This window comes from Poecile atricapillus, chromosome 2 (genome assembly GCF_030490865.1).
Source record: "Poecile atricapillus isolate bPoeAtr1 chromosome 2, bPoeAtr1.hap1, whole genome shotgun sequence".
Classification (NCBI taxonomy): Eukaryota; Metazoa; Chordata; class Aves; order Passeriformes; family Paridae; genus Poecile; species Poecile atricapillus.
Window position 1 is genome coordinate 13279834 of NC_081250.1, and position 22355 is coordinate 13302188.

At 38.1% G+C, this 22355-nt stretch overlaps 1 protein-coding gene across 2 annotated transcripts in view; it reads right to left on the reverse strand.

Annotated features, from left to right (window-relative positions):
• Positions 1-1991: 1991 nt before the first annotated feature.
• Positions 1992-22355, reverse strand: part of CCNY (cyclin Y) — a 123297-nt gene continuing 102933 nt past the window's right edge. For both annotated transcript variants that reach the window (XM_058831572.1, XM_058831573.1), the window contains 3 exons: positions 14582-14748; positions 11115-11277; positions 1992-4978 (listed from right to left, as the gene is read on the reverse strand). In XM_058831572.1, coding sequence (XP_058687555.1) covers positions 4862-4978; positions 11115-11277; positions 14582-14748 — 447 coding nt within the window. In that variant the 3' untranslated portion in view covers positions 1992-4861. The remainder of the gene's footprint in view (positions 4979-11114; positions 11278-14581; positions 14749-22355) is intronic.

Consider the following 22355-nt stretch of genomic DNA (forward strand, 5'->3'; position numbering starts at 1 on the left):
TTTCTGACATTTTGTTATTTGCTGCTCTCCATCTGTAGAGACCATTGACATCGTGAGCTTTACAAACTCTTAACAGAGATTCTGGACAACTCACAGGTATATAGCCACATTTCACCACACCAAGAAGCTTAGCATATCTTCACCAAACAATATATCCAGGTGTAACAGCTGAAATCTCTACTGATAATACTGAAACACATTACACATGGTGTAAAGGGCATGAAAAAACAACTCTTTTTTCACACCAAATTGCATCAGGCCAACTATTCTAGAAGGAACACAAGAAATACAGTCTATTTGTCTGGCTCTATCACCTGCATTTCTCCAATTTGCCATCTTGTTGCTTCTTTCTTTAGTGGGAAGAGCCCAGTGATCCAGGCCAGGCAACAAAGAAACTCGAGCCTGGTTTTGTTTCAGCTATAATCATAGAAAAGCTTGATTTGGAAGGGACCTTAAAGATAATTGACAATTTAGTTCCAATTCTCCTGCCATGAACATTTCCAGAGGTGGGGCACCCCCAGCTTGTCTCAGCAGCCTGTTCCAGTGCCTCAATGCCCTCAATGCAATCAGTCCTTTTCAAGCTGTGGTCCTGTAACTCACCAGTTACTTTTTATGGATTCTTTTAAGATCCAGAAAAGCAGGTTTACACACAGTATGAAAAGACTCTTTTCAGCATCATAATCTACATCTGCTATCACTATTGTTTTCCTTATGAGCTTTTCTTCTAAATCTTGTTTCTTTTTCTAAAGCCCTTTCACAGAACAGTGGTCACTACATATCTGCCATCATTACTTCAGTTTATGCAGCTCAGTTTCACCAGTTCTGTAGTTTCCTGAAGATGGAGCTCAATTGACAAGAAGAAAGATAAAAACAGCAAAAAGACACTTACTGCATTTTGGGTGTAGATACATTTCCATGTACATCTAGGGGCACTCACAGGTATGTTTGTGTTTATAGTTAAGCTGATTTCTCAGAACCCATTAGAGACACTAAGTGGGAGCTTCACTGCAGAGTAGGCAAATGTCAACAACTGCCAATTCAAGTAAAAAAAATGTTCTGATTACAGAAAATGTGTTTTACACAGAAGTGAGGAAAGTGCTAAAAGCTAGGCTGAGTGGATTCCACATGAAGAGCTAGAAGAAGCGGAGAGCAGAACGAGTCTGCAGTGGATGTGCAGCACTTTGGTTGGGAGTTTAAACACATCACTCGGAAATGAAATGCTCATTACCGGCTAAGGACAACTGTAAATAAATTGTTGCTTCAGGTGTTAAGATTTTGGGTTTTTTTTCTGCTCTTTCAGTTCCTCTATCCCCTCCCACATATTGCTATTTTTATATATAGCCAACACTACCAGATGTCATTTTGTCATCTGCCACCATCACACCATTGCCCTTTTCTGATGAGGCTTTTGTTACTTCTAATCTTTATACTATAGCTAAGGTTTCTGGCATTAGGGGAGCTGGAGAGAAAGGTGTTAAAACACAGAGTCTTAGTTCAGACTCCATAAATGTAAACAGCAATTATGCAATATATGCTAATTTCTCTCTCTCTCTAAGAAAAATCCCAAAATCCTTAACAAAACAAAATCATTACCCTGCTATAGGACAGGACTTTGTATATTTTTAGCAATAGAAAACATGCATCATTTGAAGAGCTAACTGAGTTTGTGGAAGGTGAAAAAAGGTGATTTGAGCATTTTGTTTTTGCACTTTATCCCATAACTCCAGTGAGCTCAGTCCCACATGACAGTGTCTGTGTAAAAATGAAATGTCAAACAATGTCAAACAATGAACTACAAACAGCAAATCAAATATAAAGAGGTCTGCAGGTGGAAAGAGGAATTACGGAAACAACTCTGGGCTGCATAGAGATGAACGATTAGAAACTTTACAAGAACCCTTTTTCAAATATTTATCCAATGATCAATGCATAAATGACCAAACAAGTGGCCCACTGGCTCAACATACAAAAATAATTCATTAAGACAATGATACTTGAAGGGACAGGTTTATTATATCTCCTAAACCTTTTCAGTTCTGAGCCGGTGACCAAAGCAATAATGAAAACCTTAATCCAGAAAACATTTACAGCAAAACACAATGTCTTTGTGCTGTTAATTAAAATGTTATATGGTTCTCCTCCCTTCTTACATCTCCGGTGATTCTCTAACTTTGCAATGGTATTTTCCATACAGTAATGCTGAAAAAACTACAGTAAACACAACATAATCCTAAATAATAATTCATTTTTAATTACCTGGTATAGAATACCTTGCAAACAAAAGACACTTTTCAGGTTTACTGACAGATACTGTATTTTTTGGCAACCCTGGAACAGACCAGAAGAAAAAGCAAAGAATTATTCTATAACCATGAGGGAAAGAAATATCCATCCAAATGTAGAGGATTCATATGGTAAAACTAAAGAAAAAAATCCACACTTACAGCAGATTTTTTTTTTAATTCTTAGTGCAAGAAACATAACCAAGTTAATCACAGAATCAGTACTAATTAAGAATATGGAAAATTCTCCTATACAGAGGTAGAGTCCAGTGCACAAGGCTAAAACGATATTCAATAGTCTAAACAAGACTGAGCCAGGTTTTACGGAATCCACTTTTTAAAGTATCAGACTGTATGTACATACATACAATAAATAGACTATACAATCTTTAAAGTAGTTTAATAAACTTCACAAAAATTATAGTAGATGCATTGATATCTTTACATAATCCAAAGTTCATATCTCTATCACCCAGAAATGGATAAAACAAATATTCCTGATATCAAGTTAAATGGAAAATAGTTTAGCAAAGTGTTGATAAATCAAAATATTTTACATATTTTAAAGCCTAAATTTATGTTTATAAAGGATGAATTTCAAATGCTCTGAAAATGTTCCTTTTGATACTATCTGTAAAGAGGTTTCAAATGCTGTAATTTGTTATAAACACTTGCCTTACATTCCATGTTCAAGGGAAAAATGGACTTGGATACTCACAGTTCTGATGCATTGGCACAACAAGAAGTGATGAGAATAATTTTAAAGGCCCAAAGAACATCAGGAGAATTTATGGACGAAGCCTTCATGTCTCAAACTAAACAAATCACATTGGAAAGTTAACAGGAAACTGTTTGGTTTCACTGCTTCAATCCTGTCGGTGCCTCTCTGCCTGGAGGCCCTGGAATCGCATCACTCTGGGAGTCAAGTGTGCATCTCTGGGCCCCCAGGCTGCTACAAGCCCATAGGGCTTAACCAAACAAACACGGAATCTTTGTGGGTTATAACAGTAGTGCACAAATCAGGGACATCTGCTGCCATTCCCTTCAGTGATAGCTGCAAGGACAGATTTCAGGGAACTGAGAATTTTCAGCTGGATCTTTCTAAACTGTGCAAAAAAAAAAACCCAAACAACTGTAGGGGAAGAAAAATCACCCTGCGGTGTTATGAAGCAAATATGCTTATACTGACAAGTTATTTTGTATAAAAGGTTCTAATGATGCCAAGGGGGCAACAGCCGCAGTAAGAGAGAAAAAAATAATAACAACAAAGGAGTTTAATAGTCCGAGTTGGAAATCATATTCACAGTTCAGTTACTTTTAATTTCTATAAGCACCTACACTGAAAAACATGAGGGTTTGTATCTTAGCTTCCAAATCAAATCTCCTTGTGACAGATACCTTGTTAAGATTTCCATTCTGCTCTTCTACAGGCCTTCTCATTGGAACAATTTTTTTTATTATTTTTTATTTTATACAAACAGACTCACTTTGATTTAAAGTAAACATATAAAAATTGCGAATATTGCTTGCAACAATGGACCTGGGAGTTAAGGAATGAACTTGTCAGGCCATACAAAAAAAAAATCTCCTTCAAAATGGATGAATTCTGCTAAACTTCTAATGCTATGAAAATCTGCAAGAAGGATCACAAGATCTGTTGCAAATTTCATAGATTTGGCCCAAGTCTTACCATCATCATCTCAAGACTTTAACAACTGTATCTTTATATTATGGAAAAATAAACGATTCCAATAACTCAGGAAGGCACACGCACCCAAGTATACTATAAATAAAACACATCATGAAATTACGAAAATCTTCTGATCCCTGTACACACTTTTGGTTCAGCACTATTGTCAAGTTCTCTCTTTCAAAATACAATAAAAGGCATACAAGAAATGTAACATATGCATAATAATTAAGAAGAATAATGTTAATAAGACAGGTTACAGAGAAAAGTGCAGTGAAAAAACCCAACGCTATTTATTCAGGGGCTTGTGCTACTGTAAATACAGACTTTGTATTTCCTGCTGTGCAAGGGGAAGAATTTATCCTGGGAAGCAGCAATGAGGAATGCAAAATAAACCAACAACAGCAACAACAAAAAAGGGTATTAAGAGAAACCTTTAAGATGGAACTCTCCCAATGTCATTCCTCTAGTGCACAGTCATCTGACTACATGTTTTTTTTTCATGCTGCCATTTCCCTTCATGAGTACAGTATAATAGAAAATGGCACAGTTCTTAAATATTTTTCTGCCTCTACTTCATTTTTTTTTTGTTTCTTCTTCCAAGCACCTGATTTTCTGTTTCCTCATAATAGTGTAAAGCTGTTAGTGGAAGTGAGAAAATAATTGTTGCCAATCTTCTCTCCCGATCAGCGATTTCTCCATTTCTCCTTTGTTAGGTATTTCACTCGTGTGCTACACAATGGGGAGGCACTGTAAAGGCAGCTTGACAGATTTAAAAATAAAAAAACCAAAAGTCTTTTTTTTTCTTTATCCCCCCCGCCCCCAGCCCACTCTGAAAAAAATGGATGGATGAAACAGTTCGTCCGTAGGAATATTCCAGTCTCCTCTGTTAGGAGATAATTGCAGGGGACCATCTAACCACAGTCAGATTGTCAGCACTGACCGAGCGTTTCTTTGCAGCTTTCCTGAAGTCCTTGTATTTATCTTCACATAGGCGAGAAATGGCCTGCAAGAGAAAAGATGAAAAAACCCTTGATCACATTGCCCACAGCTGTACAGGCAAAGCAAGACCAAATGCAGATTTTTACATACAGGTGAAATTACAAAAGCATTAAGCAAAATACATGAAGACATCCTCCTCAAATCCTAGTTTTCATTTCATTAGCCTTGGAAGGAAGATTTGCATTGCCCCACATGGCAGCTTCAGAAAGACTCAGCATACCCCAAGCCTTTTCTTTGCAGGTGAGCCATCACAAATCTCACTGAGGGAGCTGACAGTGCTTACCCATTTTAACTGATGTATCATCCTTCATAGGGGAAAAATCATGGAAAACTTAATAAAATAACTGTAGAAACTGTAAGTGTATTTGTGTTGTAATGGAGTTAGGAAAAATGGTATGACCCAAAAATGTACCCCTGAAAATGTAGACTTGTAAGTTCTTTCCCTTATCTTGTTCTCCCAGGGTCCCCTTATTGGTTGTGTAAATCCCCCACACCCCTTTCCCCTGTCTTGCAAAAGGACTGCTTATCGATACCTCTTCTCTCTTTCCCTCCTGCCATCTCACCCCGAAGGATCCCAAGAAATAAAGCTGCAACTGCCATCTCAGCAAAGGGAAAGAGCCTCGTTTTTAGGGTCTTCTTGGCAAGCTAATCTAACTCCCCTGTCTCCCTGGCTGCCGCGGGGCGGACAGTGGTAGCAGAGGGGCAGGGGACCTAGTAATTTTAGCATATTTGGAAAATTTAAATTTTGGGTGGCTCCAAAATATTTTTTTCCCTAAAAATCTTGTAGTAATTATATTTTTCTCTGTTGAGAAATGATCTTGCAGATCACTCACCCTGCTTTGCCTCCTGAGCTGATGTTAACTCACCTTTCAGAAGCAGATGAGCATTTCTTTGTGGCCAGGCTATCTTATATAGTGCCAGAGGGAAATGAAACTCATATTCAGAAAAAATTAATTCACATTATAAATACATTGTCATTTTTAAACCTTTTGAAGAGAGAGACAAACATTCAAGTGTCAACTCCTTTTATGCTATACTGGAGTTTATGTTTGATATTTCTTCTACTGTTTTTAGCAAAGTTTAAAAATAGTATTTATTATGGACCTCACATGCATGAATTTACTGTTCCCTAAAATAGCTTTTGTATTAGAGTTCATATGGCTGGGACAAGCTGTGGTTGGCATCAGTAGAGATGTTAACTCTGGCAATCAAACTGCAGAACTGCAGAGAAAGCTCTCTTCAAGGAATACTCAAGGTCAAATTCAAAAATATGACAAACTAAAGCAGCATTTTTTATTTACTCAGGAATGCTTTCAAGCTGTGCCTTAACATAAGATGTTTAATAAAGAGTACTGTACAAACAAACCCAGTGGAAGTGTTTGATTGTAACACAAGGCATTACAAATAATTAAACATCCTGACTCCATGGATTATCATTTTCTCTCTTGATCTTTACTTCTATAGCACAGCAAGTTGTAGGAGTGAAGAGTCCTTTAATTTCAATAGTCCTGCAAAGACCAGAGGCAGGTACAGCAGAAGCACACAACTCATACATCTGAGAGCATATTCACCTAATGCTCTGGTCAAGCCAACCATAAAACATCACTAAATTTGAAAACAAATCAAAACAAAACAAATGTAAATCCCAAAACAACATAAAACCTACCACTGCCAAGAAAACAGTTGCTACTTTTCAGTTAGAAACTGCATATTTTTGTTAAGACTACTCTTGAACACAGTTTTCCTTCATGGTGCACATGAAGAGAACAACAGAATACAATAACACAAGTAAGTATTCATATTGCTTTTCAGACCATTTAGATCATAACTTCATGCACTTAAAACCACTTAATAACATTTTATTTAATTTAACCAGGAACTTGGTAGACTAAGAGAGTTTACACAATTCAATCAGATTTAAAATCCAATAGGTTAAAAATGTTTATCCATGAAATAATGTGCCAAGCCATGGCATGACAAAGGGCTGTGCTGAGGTGGAGCTCAGCTTCTTTCAGCTGCCAAATAAGACTGATTACTTTAGGCATCAAACAGTCAGAGAAGGTAATCACCTCAAAATCGCCTGTGTGACACAGGAAAATTTCTGTTCTGGCACTTGGTCAGACAAAATGAAATGTTGCTTGGAAGTGGCACTTAATATTTGGCATCTCTAGGCTATGGTGATGAATCATATGGATAAGAAACAGGCTGCCATTTAAAGCAGCTCTGTATCTAAAGATGCCTCTTCATTTGCAAGTAAGTTATAAAATCAACATTTAGAGTATACTTGGCAAGGTACTTAGTGAACTTTAGTATAACATATGGGGACCCAAGACAAAAGCAGAAAATTGTAAATATTTATTATTGTCCTTCAGTTAAAATAAATCAAAATAGCTATAATCACCTTTGTATCATCTATCTGATAATTCTGTTGCTTTTATTGCTAGAAAGAAAACCAGTTTTTGACAGTTGCAAGGGACCATTTCTCATGTCAAATCAAAATATTCTTAAAAACCAGCAACACTAATCCATCATGTGGAATTTTGTTGGAATTGGCTGAAATGTATGTATTCAGCTAGAATGCGTACACATATATATTCTTACATCCATGCATACACAACTACAGTCAGTTCCTCTGCTGAGTTATATGACTCTTCCAGAGATTCCATCACTGGAGGAGGGGACAAGTAAGAAGAAAAAAGGCTGGAGAAAGGCAGTAGCAGTAGAAGTAGTAATAGTAGAAGCAGTAGTACAAATTTTGGCTGCATGCATGTTTGTGCAGGGCAGGAAGGCAGCACAAACTGCTTCTGAGCTCACTATCAGCAATGCACAAAGGCACAGACTGTCACTGCTGCACACCCTCCAAAAACTGACAAACCAGAGGAAACTTAGCAGGAACAAACAGCAGGTGGTTCTCCTTAATTTATAAAGCAAAACTAGTTACTCCTAAAACCCAAAAAGGCAAGTTTTGCTCTGTTTTTCTCTTCCTTTTCTTCCTGGCTTTGAGGGTTCTGAACACACAAACACACAGAACTGTAATCAAGACACCGTGACACTGGAAGGCTGAAGAGATATAAAGAGACTTCTCTACTTCTTTACTCCTGGTTTTGTCTGTTTGATTATGGGATTGTATCTTTAGGGTCAAGAAAACAGCACATATTTCCAAGGGTTTGAACTATGTGCTCAAGTACCATCCTAACAATAAAGATCTCTGACAATATACAGTCAGTTAAATTGGGAGTGCATTAATGAATGTTCTTAGAAAATCTAACCTTGAAACAAGCACAGCACTAAGATCACAAGCAGCAAAAGGACAGACACGTTTTGTCTACATAACCCAAAGAGGAGAATCTGACTCATATTTACCTCAGTACATGGGAGGAAAACCAGGTGCAAGAGTAGGAAATTACGAAATAGTGGATTAAGGTTGGACACCCAACAACCTTCTTGGCAGAAAAAATTCTCCCATATTAGATAACAGATCTCAGGAAAAGCAAAGGAAGGCTTGACATTTGACATAATTAAAAGGAAGAACAAAACACACTATAACATATGCTGTTTGGAACAAACATCATTGGCAGGTGGACAGACTAGATGATCTAATGAAAGTTTGCCATTTTTAACTTGCCTGAATCCATAGAACAGGAGAAAAAAACAAGAGGGCTTATAAAAATGGTTTCTGGCTACTAGGTGAACTAGTGTAACAAATCCAGGATGCTTTAGTCCACAGATAATTAAAAGGTAAAAAAAAAATTACTTTCATTTTGTCATTTAAAAGACAAAGCTGTTTTTTAAGTGTCAATTGTGAGAACATTAAGTAAGAGAAAACAAGCACTGCAGATGCTTGAGAAAGTGATATAATTTTTAACATGTACTGCAATCTCTCATAACACTGCTAAACTAATGGATCTTGTCCAACATTTCCTCTTGATGAGGTACATTTCTTGCTAGCCTTGTCCTTGGTCTTTTTAGGGGTTTTTTTTCATCATCATGGGTATATCAACTTCATGATGTTTGCAGAAATCGCAGTGCAGATTCTGCCATGTCAGATCTAATGCTTCTGCTTTAGATATAAAAAAATAGCTTTAAAATGCAAAAGTAGCAAAAATATCTTATAATATAGCCATTTCTCTACGCAACACCTTTTGTGATCTCAAATGCCAGTAAGTTGCTTTAATCTTAGAACTGAGCAAGGTCTTTTTATCACACAAGGCAAATCATTCCACTGCATGAATACATTTGCTGTGAGGCTGTTGCCCTTCATCATAGACTGCAGCTTTTCTCTCGGTATCAAAAATATCACAGCCTGTGTGGTACTACATCTACTCCACTTGACAATCCAGGCAACTGTTTTAAAACAGGGAACTCTGGTCTGAACAGCACACGAGAGACTACAGAAGTGCTGCAAATGCATTTTGATGACTCTTGGCAAGCTAAATGCTTTACTGTGCTCAGGGAACTGGGTTATAAATTATGCTGTCAAGTAGTTTCAAGGGCACACTAATGACAACCACATACTGCCAGGGAACAAAGCAGTTCCCTTCCTTCTGGTCACAGAACAGAGAGGCAACGAGGTGGCAGACCAAGCTGGTTGCACAGCAGATACTCTTCCCCTACCCTGAAGACATCCTCTGGCTAGCAGGGTTATTTACAGACAATTTCTGCTGGCAGCTCAAAGCACGCCCAATGGGAAAAATTTTAATTATACAGATTTATTGAAAAAATATTCCATTAGTTCTTTTTAAAAATGCCTTTTCTTTAGCTAGTACAGAAGAATTACCAGTATTCTCTGGCTATTTACAGTCATTTCCAATTTTTCTTTTCTTCTAAGGTTTTAGGAGCTATCATTGTTAAACTCATTTGTAACCTGCTGTTATACATTGTGTGTGATATAGACTGACACTTTTAAGAAACTGTGGGCTAAATAAAAAACTAATTCACTTAATTTTGATATATGTAATACTACTTATTATCAAGACTCCCATAACTCAGTAAAGCACCTTTTTCCAAGTAAGATCACAATCCAAATTTTTTAAAAAATATTCTCCTTAACAGAGGCAAAATCTGATGCAAATTCAGACCACACTCCATTCAGAGAATGAAATTCTTATTGGAGCTGCCTGTGAAATTTAGGAAGAATATTTAGAAAGAATGGGAAATACAACTTAAATGAAATTTGCTTTGATTCTTGCTCTACCACTTTTAGTTCCCATTAGAGTCACAAACAGGTCAACTAACCTTCCCACGCATCATTTCTCCCCATAAAAACGTGCATAGAGCTGCCTTCCTGTTCTACAGGAGCACAGAGTTCTGAACATGCAAAGCTCAACCTAACCCACAGGCAAACAACCTCCTGTATAGAAATCTTATGTAATTAAAGATGTGTGCTGTTAAAAGCAGCCAGTATCTAATGAAAATTTTCAAAATTAGTAACAAAATTCATACCCAGTGCAATAATGCCCATATTTGACAAACATATCTGAAAAATTAGGAAAAATATGTTACAGTCTTGCAAAGGGCCCAGAATTAGCTGATAATTTAAATTCCTCCTGTGTCCATGGTATTCACAGTGCCCAGCATTTCACAGGTCCAGACCATCCAACAGTGCTTCTGGCACATGGTATATCCACATCTCATAAGCATTCATGACTTATTCACTGAAGGCGTGAATGCTCATTTCTGTTCTCCCTTTACTGAGATAAACACTATGGGAGATAAAAAACTTGGATCCACATGAAACTGAGTACTTGCAGAAGAACATGGAATAGCTACTTTCAGCAACACTTGTTAATTAATATTCTTTCATTTAAGGTGGATAATCAATTTTAAAAAACCAAATGAACAACACTAGACTGTGAATGCAATAATAATAAAACTTGTGGGCGCTTTCAAAAGGCCAATACAGACAACTGCAACTTAAAAGAAATGGAAAGCAGGGTAAGGTATGAAGCAAACCAGGTCAAAAAGCTGTCCCCACAGCCATGAATACTTAAAGCATAAACAAAACCATTATGAAAATCAGGCTTATGATATTCTAAGATCTCATGGGAGTATCTGGGAAGATATGGGAGAAGGGAGAAACAGCACAGAAATTCTCAATCCCCCTATGTATTTAACACTGAGCAATCTGAAAAGAGTCTTACCTCAAGTTTATATGCCCTGTCCCTGCTGAGGGGCTCCAAGGGAAAACTCAGGTTATTTGCTTCTGCCAGGGAACGCAAATCAAAATAATACTTGGCATAAACACTGGAGGGAACATTAATATTGAACTGTAACAGCTCAAGAAACTGGCGTTCTAGCTCATTCCTGTGGAAAGAAGATAAACATGGAAACATATTTCAGACTGTGCATTCTGAATGTAATTTTACTTTAAATTGCAAATGGTATAAATCAAGGTCATTTTTTATTCTTGCCAGATGCAATTATCCCAGCCCAAGGTTTGACCTTCCCTACCAAGTTCTATCAGTGTTCTTACAACAATAAGGAATATGAGAGATGCTGCACCTTGCAGCAGCTACTGCAATGCCAATCAAATCCAGACACAAAGTTTTGCTAGTGAAAGGGCACCTTTATCAGTTTAGCTAACACAATTTCTTTTTGGAAAGAAAACTTATAGCAGGGGGAAAAAAAAATTTTGTAGTTTCCAATTTACCTCCACTAGGTGGGTCTGCACACACAGCTATGCCACAGCAACACACACACACACACCCCTGCCCTAAATTTGTCAGGCTCCTCTCATAAACGCTGCAAATTACTCCAACACAAAATTTACTGAAGAACTTATTTACTCCCTGCAGCTCTTCATAATCAATCATTTAGAATTAGTCATGGGAAATCTGAATTTTTTATCATACTCTCTTTATGAACAGAATAAAGCAATTTTCCCCTCAAACGTGCAACCAAAATTCACAGTGGTGATCACGTGTTTTCCAGCAGCAAAACCAAATGTGTTCATCAAAATACCTGATCGGAACAGAGCTCCTGTTTGAGCTCCCACCCTGAAAAACTTTGGTATACAGATACATTATTACCTACACCAATACATTTAAAAGTACATTGAGAAATAAGCCAACAAACAAAATTAAGGACTGGAAATTTTCATAAATTGCACAGTAATCAGATATACTATTTAATACTTATGCAGGAACCTGTGATACATCCAAAACTGTGATTTTAAGATATGGGAAATAAAAAAAATAAAAATAAATGGGTGGTGAAAGCTATCAATGTTTGCTGAAGAGCCCAGTGACTGCACTGCTGTACTACCAGTGGGCATTGACTGTTGATTATACTGTCTTTAAGTTACATTTTGTCTGCTGTGCAAGCGTACAAGGAATATGAAATAGAAGTTGCACAGTTGGCAATAGAAGAGGAAGGATCTGAAGATAAAAAGTACTGATACAGTAGCTTTTCAACACTGAATTATTTTTCTCCTTCTCACTCTTTACCCTTATATAATTCTTACATCATAATCACTGTCCTTCCTTATCCTCACTCTCTGTGCCAAAATTCTATGTTTACATAATGATAAATACTAATTAATACTAAAAGACTAACTGAAGTCTGGATATGGAGTCTTTGGCTTAAATTCACATTGTTGACGTTTCCAAGTAAAAAATCCAAGTAAAAAAGTTACACCTTAAGATGCCTATAAATAGAAAAAAAAATATTACCTTTGCATGTACTTTTATACTACCAAGATTGTACATTCTGCAAGCTAAGCCTAAAGTTCTATGCAAATTCATAATATAAAACTTATTTTACTAGCTGAAGAGATTGGCTGTACCCTTTTTGAAGAGCATCCTCAAAAATCTCAAATAGACAGCCTCAGATTCTTATCCCATACTTCCAAGACCTCAAATTTAGATCAGTAGATTAGCTACAGAAAGGACAAAAACATGCAAGTATTTCTTACTGAACTTATACAATTTAACTGACCACCATACCCTTCTTACCCCATACACCTCCTTCAGACTGCTTTAGCATGTGCTTTCCTGGGCTGCTCCTCAGAAAGTCAATGTAATGCCACATACATGACTACAGGTCCCCACTGCACTTCAGTCCTCCCAAGTTCCCTGTTCACTTTCAGGCACAGTTCACTGCACTGATGCTGACTTATGACCCTGAAAGGTGTGCTTGATGTTTTGCAAGATGCACTTATGCTGAATGATTCACACAAATAGAAGATTTTGACCTAGAGCTCTTCTTCTGCCTTACTTATACAATGAAAGGCTCTGTCTTGCTTAGAGCCAGACATTTCAAAATCATTATAACTGTATTGTCCCAGTTAACTAAAAAATAAGAAAGGAAAAAAAAATCCACCACATTGCAGATAAGAATAAAACAAAATTTGGAAAAACTGATAGCAAGAACATAAGTGCCAGAATCTTTGCTGAGGGATTCACATGGAGCCCTAAACATGAAGCCCATGAACTAGATAACCAAGCACATATAGAGAGTTCAGGCACCCCAGAGGCTTCTGGGTTTGCAGCTTGTGAGAACCCTAAAATCTTTTAAGGAAAGAAACCTTGAGGACAAGGATTCATCACAGTTTGGCTTCGGGAATGCGCAGTGCAGAAAGGGGCGATGTTAGCACAGGTCTGCCATGTGAGTACTGGTGTTTTATAGCTCAAGTGCAGCTTCTAACAGTAGCACCATCACGTGTTTGTCAGAAACAATAACCTCTTTTTTTGGTTCCTTTCACACCACCTTCAAGAAAAGCCCTGAGAATTAGCAATTTCAAACCTCCCATTTATAACCATTTCTGATTAATACTGTCATATGGCACAGTCAAACCTGTGACTCTGCTTCAAGCTGTTCAGCACTTCAGCTCGTGTCCCAGCTTCAGGAACACTAAAATCACCCAGATTTGCCTTAGAGAAGAAGTCAATGGAAGGAGACCCCTACTTCTACTGAATACTCAAAAAGCATGAGAAAAGGAACAAGAGGAGAAGTAACTTTGCAAAATCACTTTGATTCCACACAGTCAGGTAAGGAACCATTAGCAAATTATTCTGCATGGAATAATATTGCACACAGAAATGTGAAGGGCCTGATTTTGGTTCTTGTCCATCTTATCTCTCTCTTTCATTTTGGAAACCTCATTCTGTCTGGATTTTTAACATCCTGAAAACTAATTCAGCAGGATATTGGGGAAAAAATATCAAAGCCCAAAAGCATCCATTTTAAATAATGGCAATAAATAACTGGGTGATCATCTAAAGGTCATTAACTTCCTTTACTGCCTTACATGTCCATCTATGTCCACGTGGAGAATTAGCATGACAGTATATGATGCTGATGGGAATACATCAGGCTCCCTGGATATAGGGATTTTTATCAAACCATACATTTAAATATTCTGTAGATCTATTTTCATTATTGTGCATGAATATCCAGTGGTAAAATACACTTCAACCAGAAAACAAAAATAATTCATGTCTTCTATGTAAGCAGCTGTCGAGCCTACCTCACACCATCCATCAGCATTCACCATGTTTAGATACAACACAAATATACAAACTTCATATCATTTATGAAAGAACTTCCCATTACCCTCATAGACACAGATCATGGCATTCATTGACAAAGATAAACAAACTGCACTCACATGTCTTCAACCGTGATATCCTTCAGGATCTGGCAGTAATCCACGTTCCACACTGCCTGGTCGTCCCAAACTTTAGATGCCAGCAGAATTGCCCCCAGTACTATTCGTTTCCAGTTTGCTGGACAAATATCTATCTCTGCATAAGTTAAAAGTCGTTCAAGATATACCTGTGGAAACACATCAAAATCAAGACTTGATCTATTTTGCTATTAAGTAGAAATGAAAAAGAAAACTATTCCCATTCCAGCAATTCTAAAACAGTAATCTGCTTTCAAGAAGCTTCTTTTATTATAAAAGTTGTAGTTTCAAATACATATGTTAATGCCAGGATCAAAACTGGATGTGATAAATCCACTTTAGTTGGCCTTTGCCTTTTGATCCTATTACCCATTTCAAGAGGTCAGACACCAGACAATCTTAAATACACCATTCCTTCTTTAGCTTTCCCCTGCCTGCCAACCTAAAGCTGAAGAAAATCTTAACATTATCTTATAATGCTGTAAAACGAAATATCATGAATCATTAAAAAATTTGTTCTCCTTTTTAAGGAGGAGTTAGAAGGAGAATAAATTAGGGTTAAACTGTTATTTAAGCACAAAATTCCAAATTATGCATCAAGCCCATTACTGAAGATGGAAGTTTGACTTTTTACTTAGCGGATCATTCTGGAAAGACTTTGATGTACAAAATCTGATATTGAGAGGCTGCAGAAGCTCAGTAAGAAGGTGCCACATGGATCTCCCAGGTGTCTGCACTACCTGGGGGTTCTCTGCAAAACACTGTCTTTTGCTTTCCAGACAGTCTGTGTAAACAAGTTCCTTACACTATATATTGCACAAGGCAATCTGTCAACCTCGCAAGCAAAACTGCTCCTCGAATAACGAAAACACAGCATTCCCTGGAGTTATCTCTGGGAAGCAAAAAACTTCTTTAAAGCAATACACTAACACTGGGAGATTCATAAGCAGAGAGCATATGGAAGCTGTAATATTATGCCAGTCAAATTAGCAGATGAACTTAATTTGCTTCACATCAGTGCAGAATTTGACTCTCTACTTGAACGCAAACCTTTTAAATCTCAACTTTTCACATCCAGTTTTAGCAGCTTTAGAATGAGTACTCCACATTTATAGATATATAAAGCATCAAAAAATAATAAAAAAAAGCTAGAGCTTATGTACAGCTCTAGCTTAGAAAGAGAGAGGAAAGAAAAACAACTAAGTAAGGATTTTGTGGGGGCTGAAATTCAAAGGCACTTAGAGAAGAATATGTAAACAGATAATTATATTGCAAGGAAAGACACAGAATCATAGAATAGTTTGGCTTGGAAGAACCTTTAAAAGCCATCTAGTTTCAACCCTCCTGTCAGGAGCAGGAACATCTTTTACTAGACAGGTTGCTCAGAGTCCCATCCAGCCTGGCCTTGAACGCTTCAAGGGATGGGGCACCCACTTCTCTGGGCAACCTGTTCCAGTGTCTCACCACCTTCACAGTAAAGAATTTTTTCTTAGCATGTACTCTAACCTCTTTCAGGTTAAAGCCATTTATAGCCCTTGTCCTATCACTAAAAAACCTCATAAAATGTTCCTCTCCAGCTTTCCTGTAAGCCTTCTTTAAGTACTGGAAGGCTGCTGCAAGGCATCCCCAGAGCCTTCTCTTCAGGCTGAACTCTCAGCCTGTCATGGGAGAGATGCTCCAGGTGTCTGATCAGCTTCATCATCCTCCTCTGGACTTTCTCTAGCTGATCCATGCCCTTCTTATGTTGGAGACCCCAAAGCTGGATGCAGAACTCAGGTGAACAGAGCAGAGGGACAGACTCCCCCTGCTGCCTGTGGTGCTTCGGATTCAGCCCAGGACACCTTTGGCTTTCTGGGCTGCAAGAGCACACTGCCAGGCCACATTCAGCCACATCAGTCACATCCCAGCCAACATCTCCAAGCTCTTCTTGGCAGGGCTGCTCCCAAGCCTTCATCTGTTTAGTCTGTATTTGTATTATTGCCCTGACCCACATGCAGGACCTTTCAGTCAGCCTTGAACTTCATGAGTACCGCACAGGCCAGCCTCTCAAGCCTGTCCAGGTGGCAGATGAAACGACACCTTGGTAAAAAGGCAGCATAAACTTGCCACTATTTTCCCATCAGCACACACTTGAGAAATCAGAATTAAAAATTAAACAGGGCTTTGATAAGACTCTATTCCTACACCTACTTCATTACCATATTGATGCATATTCCAATAGCATGTTGAGGGTTGTGAAAAATCACTCTTGCTTCCTTGGTGATAACTTGGGCTTGACTCCAGATGCACTGTTTGCTGGAACAAGGCTCTTTATCATCCTTCAATAAAACTGAGGATGATAAACAGCTCTCCATGAGAAAGGCACTTAGTGTAGCTTTCAACTCCTTTCTTAAACATGCCTTAAATGAGCATTTTATTTTGTTCACTTGCTGCGGCCTCCTTTACTCAGTCTTGGGTTTTAAGTATATGTTCACCTTAGAGAGGACAGAAAAAGAGCAAGACTACTTGCAGCAAACACTTGTAAAAGTTTAATAAGGTCCTCAGCCAGTGTGAGAACTCACTGTAATCTAGTATTTGTGACATCATCAGTGTATCTCTGGGAGACATTAGTGTAGGTCTTCAACTTTTAATCAAGCTAACCCAGCTACACACACAGTCCTTCTAGCTCTTCCTGTCTCTCTCTCCCAGAGAGAGCCCACCGACTGCAGATCGGGAAATTTAGGCTTGAGCTCTCATCCTGCTGATGTAGAGCAACCTCGTAATAGCAGCACAACAGAGCCAAGTGAACTGTCTCCACTGTAAATGTGCTAAAGTTCATTATTCCTCATAAATGGAGCTGGTTTCATTTCAGAGCATTTCAATATACAATGCCCTAGTGGGACACAGTACCAGCCCATGATGTCCCATGATGGGACATCAGAGCAGGACAGGTAGAGTCTGCCATGCACTCATTACTGCAGGGGGTGCTTCTGGCTGCTGCGAAGATGTGCTGAATCAGGAGAGACTTTTGGAGAAGGGCCAGGTGGCTCTCAGCCTGTTTGAAGAGGAAGGCTGGTGGGGTGGTTAATCACTACACTACTCATCCCAAACAAACTCATGGCTGGTGGGAGAACACCACCTGCTTCTGCTGGCAAAAAACAGTGAGTCTTCCCACACACACCGGGAGGCATGCTCCACCTCATTAAAAAAAAAAAATTAAAAAAATCACTGAAAATGTTGGCCCAGTAATGGTAAATGTGAGATATGGAAATACCATTTGTATGCAATTATGTCTACACATTGAACAGTGTCTTAAATACAAGGGTCATTTTCTTAAATACAGGTTTTGTATCAAACAGACTGGGATTTTGAGTGTACTACGTAGTTCAGAGTATTTGTCTCTTGTAATGAATTTCACTACCCTAATTTTCAACAGCAAAACACCTTCTACATCTTCTTTAGCACTAGGTGCTATGAAGTAATACAATAAAGCTGAATTTTAAAAGGTCACAATAGAAAAGAATATTACAATTTGCATCCCAGAATGCTGGAATAATTTGGCTTATATGGCAAAAGACAAAAAATTCAGAAGAAACAATATGAGAAAGACTATTTGTCTTTCTTTTATTTAAATGTAAGTCTAAGAACTATCTCTCTTTTTGATTATTTTGGCAGGTGTTCCTTTATGGACTAGAGCTAAAGAGCTTTTAGTGTCTAAAGGTTAAAATATTATTTGCCTCCACCAACTTTTAACAGCTGTATCCATGCTCAAGAATGGAACTAAAGCTTAAAACAAATTGAAGCTGTTGCACCATTGCTACTTTTTTCCAATTTGCTTCATCTTTTGCAGTGGGCTTTTGAGGCAGAACTTTTCAGTACTTCTCTATTAAACATTCATAAGCTGAATTCCCAAAAGACTCAGATTTATTCTGCCTTTATTTAACAACTAGTTCTGCTCAACCACTCTCATAGCATCCAAGAGCCATCTTCATCGCATTTATCATTGCCCACTTAGTTCTATGACTGTATGTATAGATATTTTTTACAGAATGATAACAAGATTGCTTATACAGATGAAAGCTACTGATGTGATATGAGCAAAAACTTTCAGTGGTTTCAGTCAATAACACATACTTCTGAATTCTTTCCAGCTTGCAAAGAACAGATACAACTCAGTAACAACAACATTACAATATTCAAAACTCATTTGTACCATAATTCAAATCCTAGCTGAAATGAAAATACAATTCTGATTGGGAAAATGCCAATGGCCATTGGTCTGTCAAAACACTTTTATTTACAAACTCAATACCTCAAAGTCTGGTACCTCCATTATTAGTCTACATTCTTCATTTGGGAATGAACCACATGGTTATACTTGTCAGTCTAACAAGCTGTGATGGACAACAGCTGCACCTCACTGGAGATGTTTTAGTAACTATGCACAGGTCAGAAGGCACACTGCACAGAGTTAAGATTTCAAAGGAGCAATATTGCATTATTATTTTCCATCTTTTCCCACAGATTAACACCAAGATTTCACAATGACCGACCTTTATACTTGGAGTATCATCAAATTGTTATTTAATCATAAGTGAAACCAATTTGGTGATTTGCCTCTGTTAAAAATTCATTTATCTGAATGGAAAAGACTTTATTTATACTAATTAAATAAAATTACCACTCCATGAGTATAGATAATCCCAAACTGGCTGAAAGTTCAATGAACTCTGGAGAGGTTCATTAGCTTACATGTAGCACCACAGGAATGTACTTAAATGGCTTCCAAAGCCATTTCAGGTCCAGCAAAAGTACAGAACTGATTTGTTTCTGCACATTCTTCAGCTTTTAAATCTGCCAGACCTGAAAGAACTCCATGCTGACCTAGTTTGGATGCCTCTGATCTTGACACCCAGGACCTGGACTTAAATAGCATTAGGCCATCCGTTATAGCCACTAGTCCTGGGGGGCTTCTTTTATCCAAACACAGAACTGTAACATGGCACAATCAGGATCAGCAACAGCATCCAAGGCCCAGCAGTGCTGCACCAGCAGGGCCACTGCTGAGCTTGAGCTAATCCCCAGCGTGATTATTTTGCAGATGGGTGAATCCATCCTGCTCTTCCCAAGTGTTTAAAAGTAACTAACCACAGTCTCCAGTGCTGTCCCACTTATCTAAGATGTCAGGCTTCCCATGATCCTGGATAGCAGTGTTGGTTACACAACATTCCAATCAACAGAACATAAATCTTTTGAAGAAACTGAAAACTAAAGACAGCACTGAAGAGTTCAGTTTTAATTAGTGTGAAACAGCATCTCATGTTTCCCTTCTCAGAGGATATTATAGCAGACTTTGGACATTATATAATACATTCGAGTAGAAAGAAAAGTTAAAATATTGGAGAAGATTTTTTTCTCTTTTTTCCCCTCTTCAGGAGGATATATACCAAATATGAAAGTGTCAAATAATTTCATTTCAGTATTTCACAATCACAAAAACCATACATTTTTTTAAAAAAACTGTGGAGTTCTTATAGAAGTTTTGATTTTTTTTTGTTACTTCATCTTGAGGCTGCTCAGCATTAACTTCCAATACTTCACTGATACATCTTATCACATTGGAGCTCTGGTCTAAGCACTAAAAATACAGCAGTTCTTTTTTTAGGCTTCCCTAAAGCAATGGAGAAGGTTTTCTGTGGAAGGTATGAAATTTTCATCTTCAGAGAAACTCAGAACTCAACTGGTCAGGCCCTGATCAGCCTGATCAGGTTGTGCTTTGAGAAAACGCCAAACCAGACATGAACTCTAGAAGTCTCTTCCAACCGAAATTATTACACAATTAATTTGTATGCAGTATCAGAATTCCCTGTGGTGCCACACTAAGAGGTCAGTTGTGTGCTGCCCCCAAGGAAGCTGACTCAGAGTCTCAGCACACTCAAACAATGGCCAATCACTGAGGAAGGTCACTGAAATTACTAGAATAATTCTGAATTTTGAAGCAGCATCAAGAGCAAAGCATTATCTTTTCTCCCATGTGGTTTTTATATGGCTTTATGTCAAATTCTATCTCTATTTTACTTAAAAAACTCTAGTGGCTTAAATTATTTCTCACTTGATTTACATTGACAAAAAGAGACAATGACTTTGCTATTTTAATTACTATAATTGAGAATCTACAAACTAACCTTTATTTGCAAACACCTCATTCCCTCACTCATCAGGTAACCCTCACTGTAAATTGCAGGAGCACAGAGTAACTAATAAAGGTATTTCCATCCCAACATATTATGGAGAAATACAGTCATCTCTTTCTAATGAGAAAACTTCAGTGTGTCAAAATGCCTTGAAATTGAAATGATATCTTTATGGAAAAGATTATAATTGGTAGCGGGTCTCACACAGCCAAATCACGGCTCTAATCCAATCACTAAACTGCCATATGCTCTGTTCTAAGCAATCAGCCAGTTCCCTACCACGACTCTCCAGAAATAACTGCGGCTTGCAATTGCCCAGCTGGGCATTTAAAATATTCTACAAAGGTCTGGTGCCACCCATTTGGTGGAAAAGGACATCACATCATTGTGGTCCCTGAAAATTCATCCCATTTTTTATTTCTGAGACCACATAGAAGTAACAAAAGCAGTCACAGAGCTATGAAAAAAGGCGAACAACTGCAAAGTACCATTACAGATATTTATAGAAAGCATGAATGGAACTGGGAGAAAAGTCACACATCTCCAGGTTTCCCCTTAATTTACTCTTTTTAAGACCATTATCTATAATCCACGTCAAATGAACTCCAACTGTTAGGCAACATTGACTTTCCAGTCTAAAACTGGGGTCAATATTCATTCTTTGCCCACACAGAGGTCCAAGAGGCATCTGCAGATACACAATCTTTGAATGTCCTCTTCTCTTGCAATTTAAAAAGACTTCCCTCTAATCTCCACTTTAATTAGTCTCTTTTCATCAAGTGCAAATCCTAGCAACTCTAAGGCAAAAATTTACTAAATAGATGTGTAAATATTAACTGATAATCACTCATGTGTTTTACATTAGATTGCAGTCAAAAGATAAGAATAGTCCTAAAACCAGGGAGCAGAGTCCCCTTATTCTGCCAGTATCCAGAGTAGAGGCTCCTCCTGGCATTGTCTACAGGGGCCCTGAGCTATGTCCAGCTGCCAAGGGACTCAGGATGGACAGCACAGGTCGAGAGACCTTCTCTCTACACCTTGGAGACCTTCTGTTGTGGCCAAATGCTGGGCTTTGGCACCTCCCCAGGAATGCTTGAAGATCAGGACAAAGGTGGACACCACCAACAGTGGATACACACAACCCTCCTCACAGGCTCCTTACACAAGGCAGAGCCTGGCTTCACTGCCTGGCCTTGCTCACACCCAGCCACACTCAGGCTGCCTCATGGTCACACCAGGCAACAAGCACTGCTTTGGATTGCACTCCAAGGTCTTCAGGGAAACCTGCATCTTCCATCAGCTGTGTAAAGGCTGGAGGTTACACTGGGCCAGCAGAAAAGGACCTCTGCAGATCAAGTGTCACCATCACTGGACACCCTTTTGTGTTTTCCTTCCCTTTTAAACAAGTATCAGACTTTATGCATCAATTGAAATAAACTTTTTAAATAAAGTATTTTATCAGCATTCAAAAGTAAAAATATTCTAGTGAAAGGAAACCAATAAAAAGACTTTCTCTGTTCTTCCAAATACACAGAAAACAGAACAAAATTCTCCACAAATACAGTAATTTTCACAATACAGCT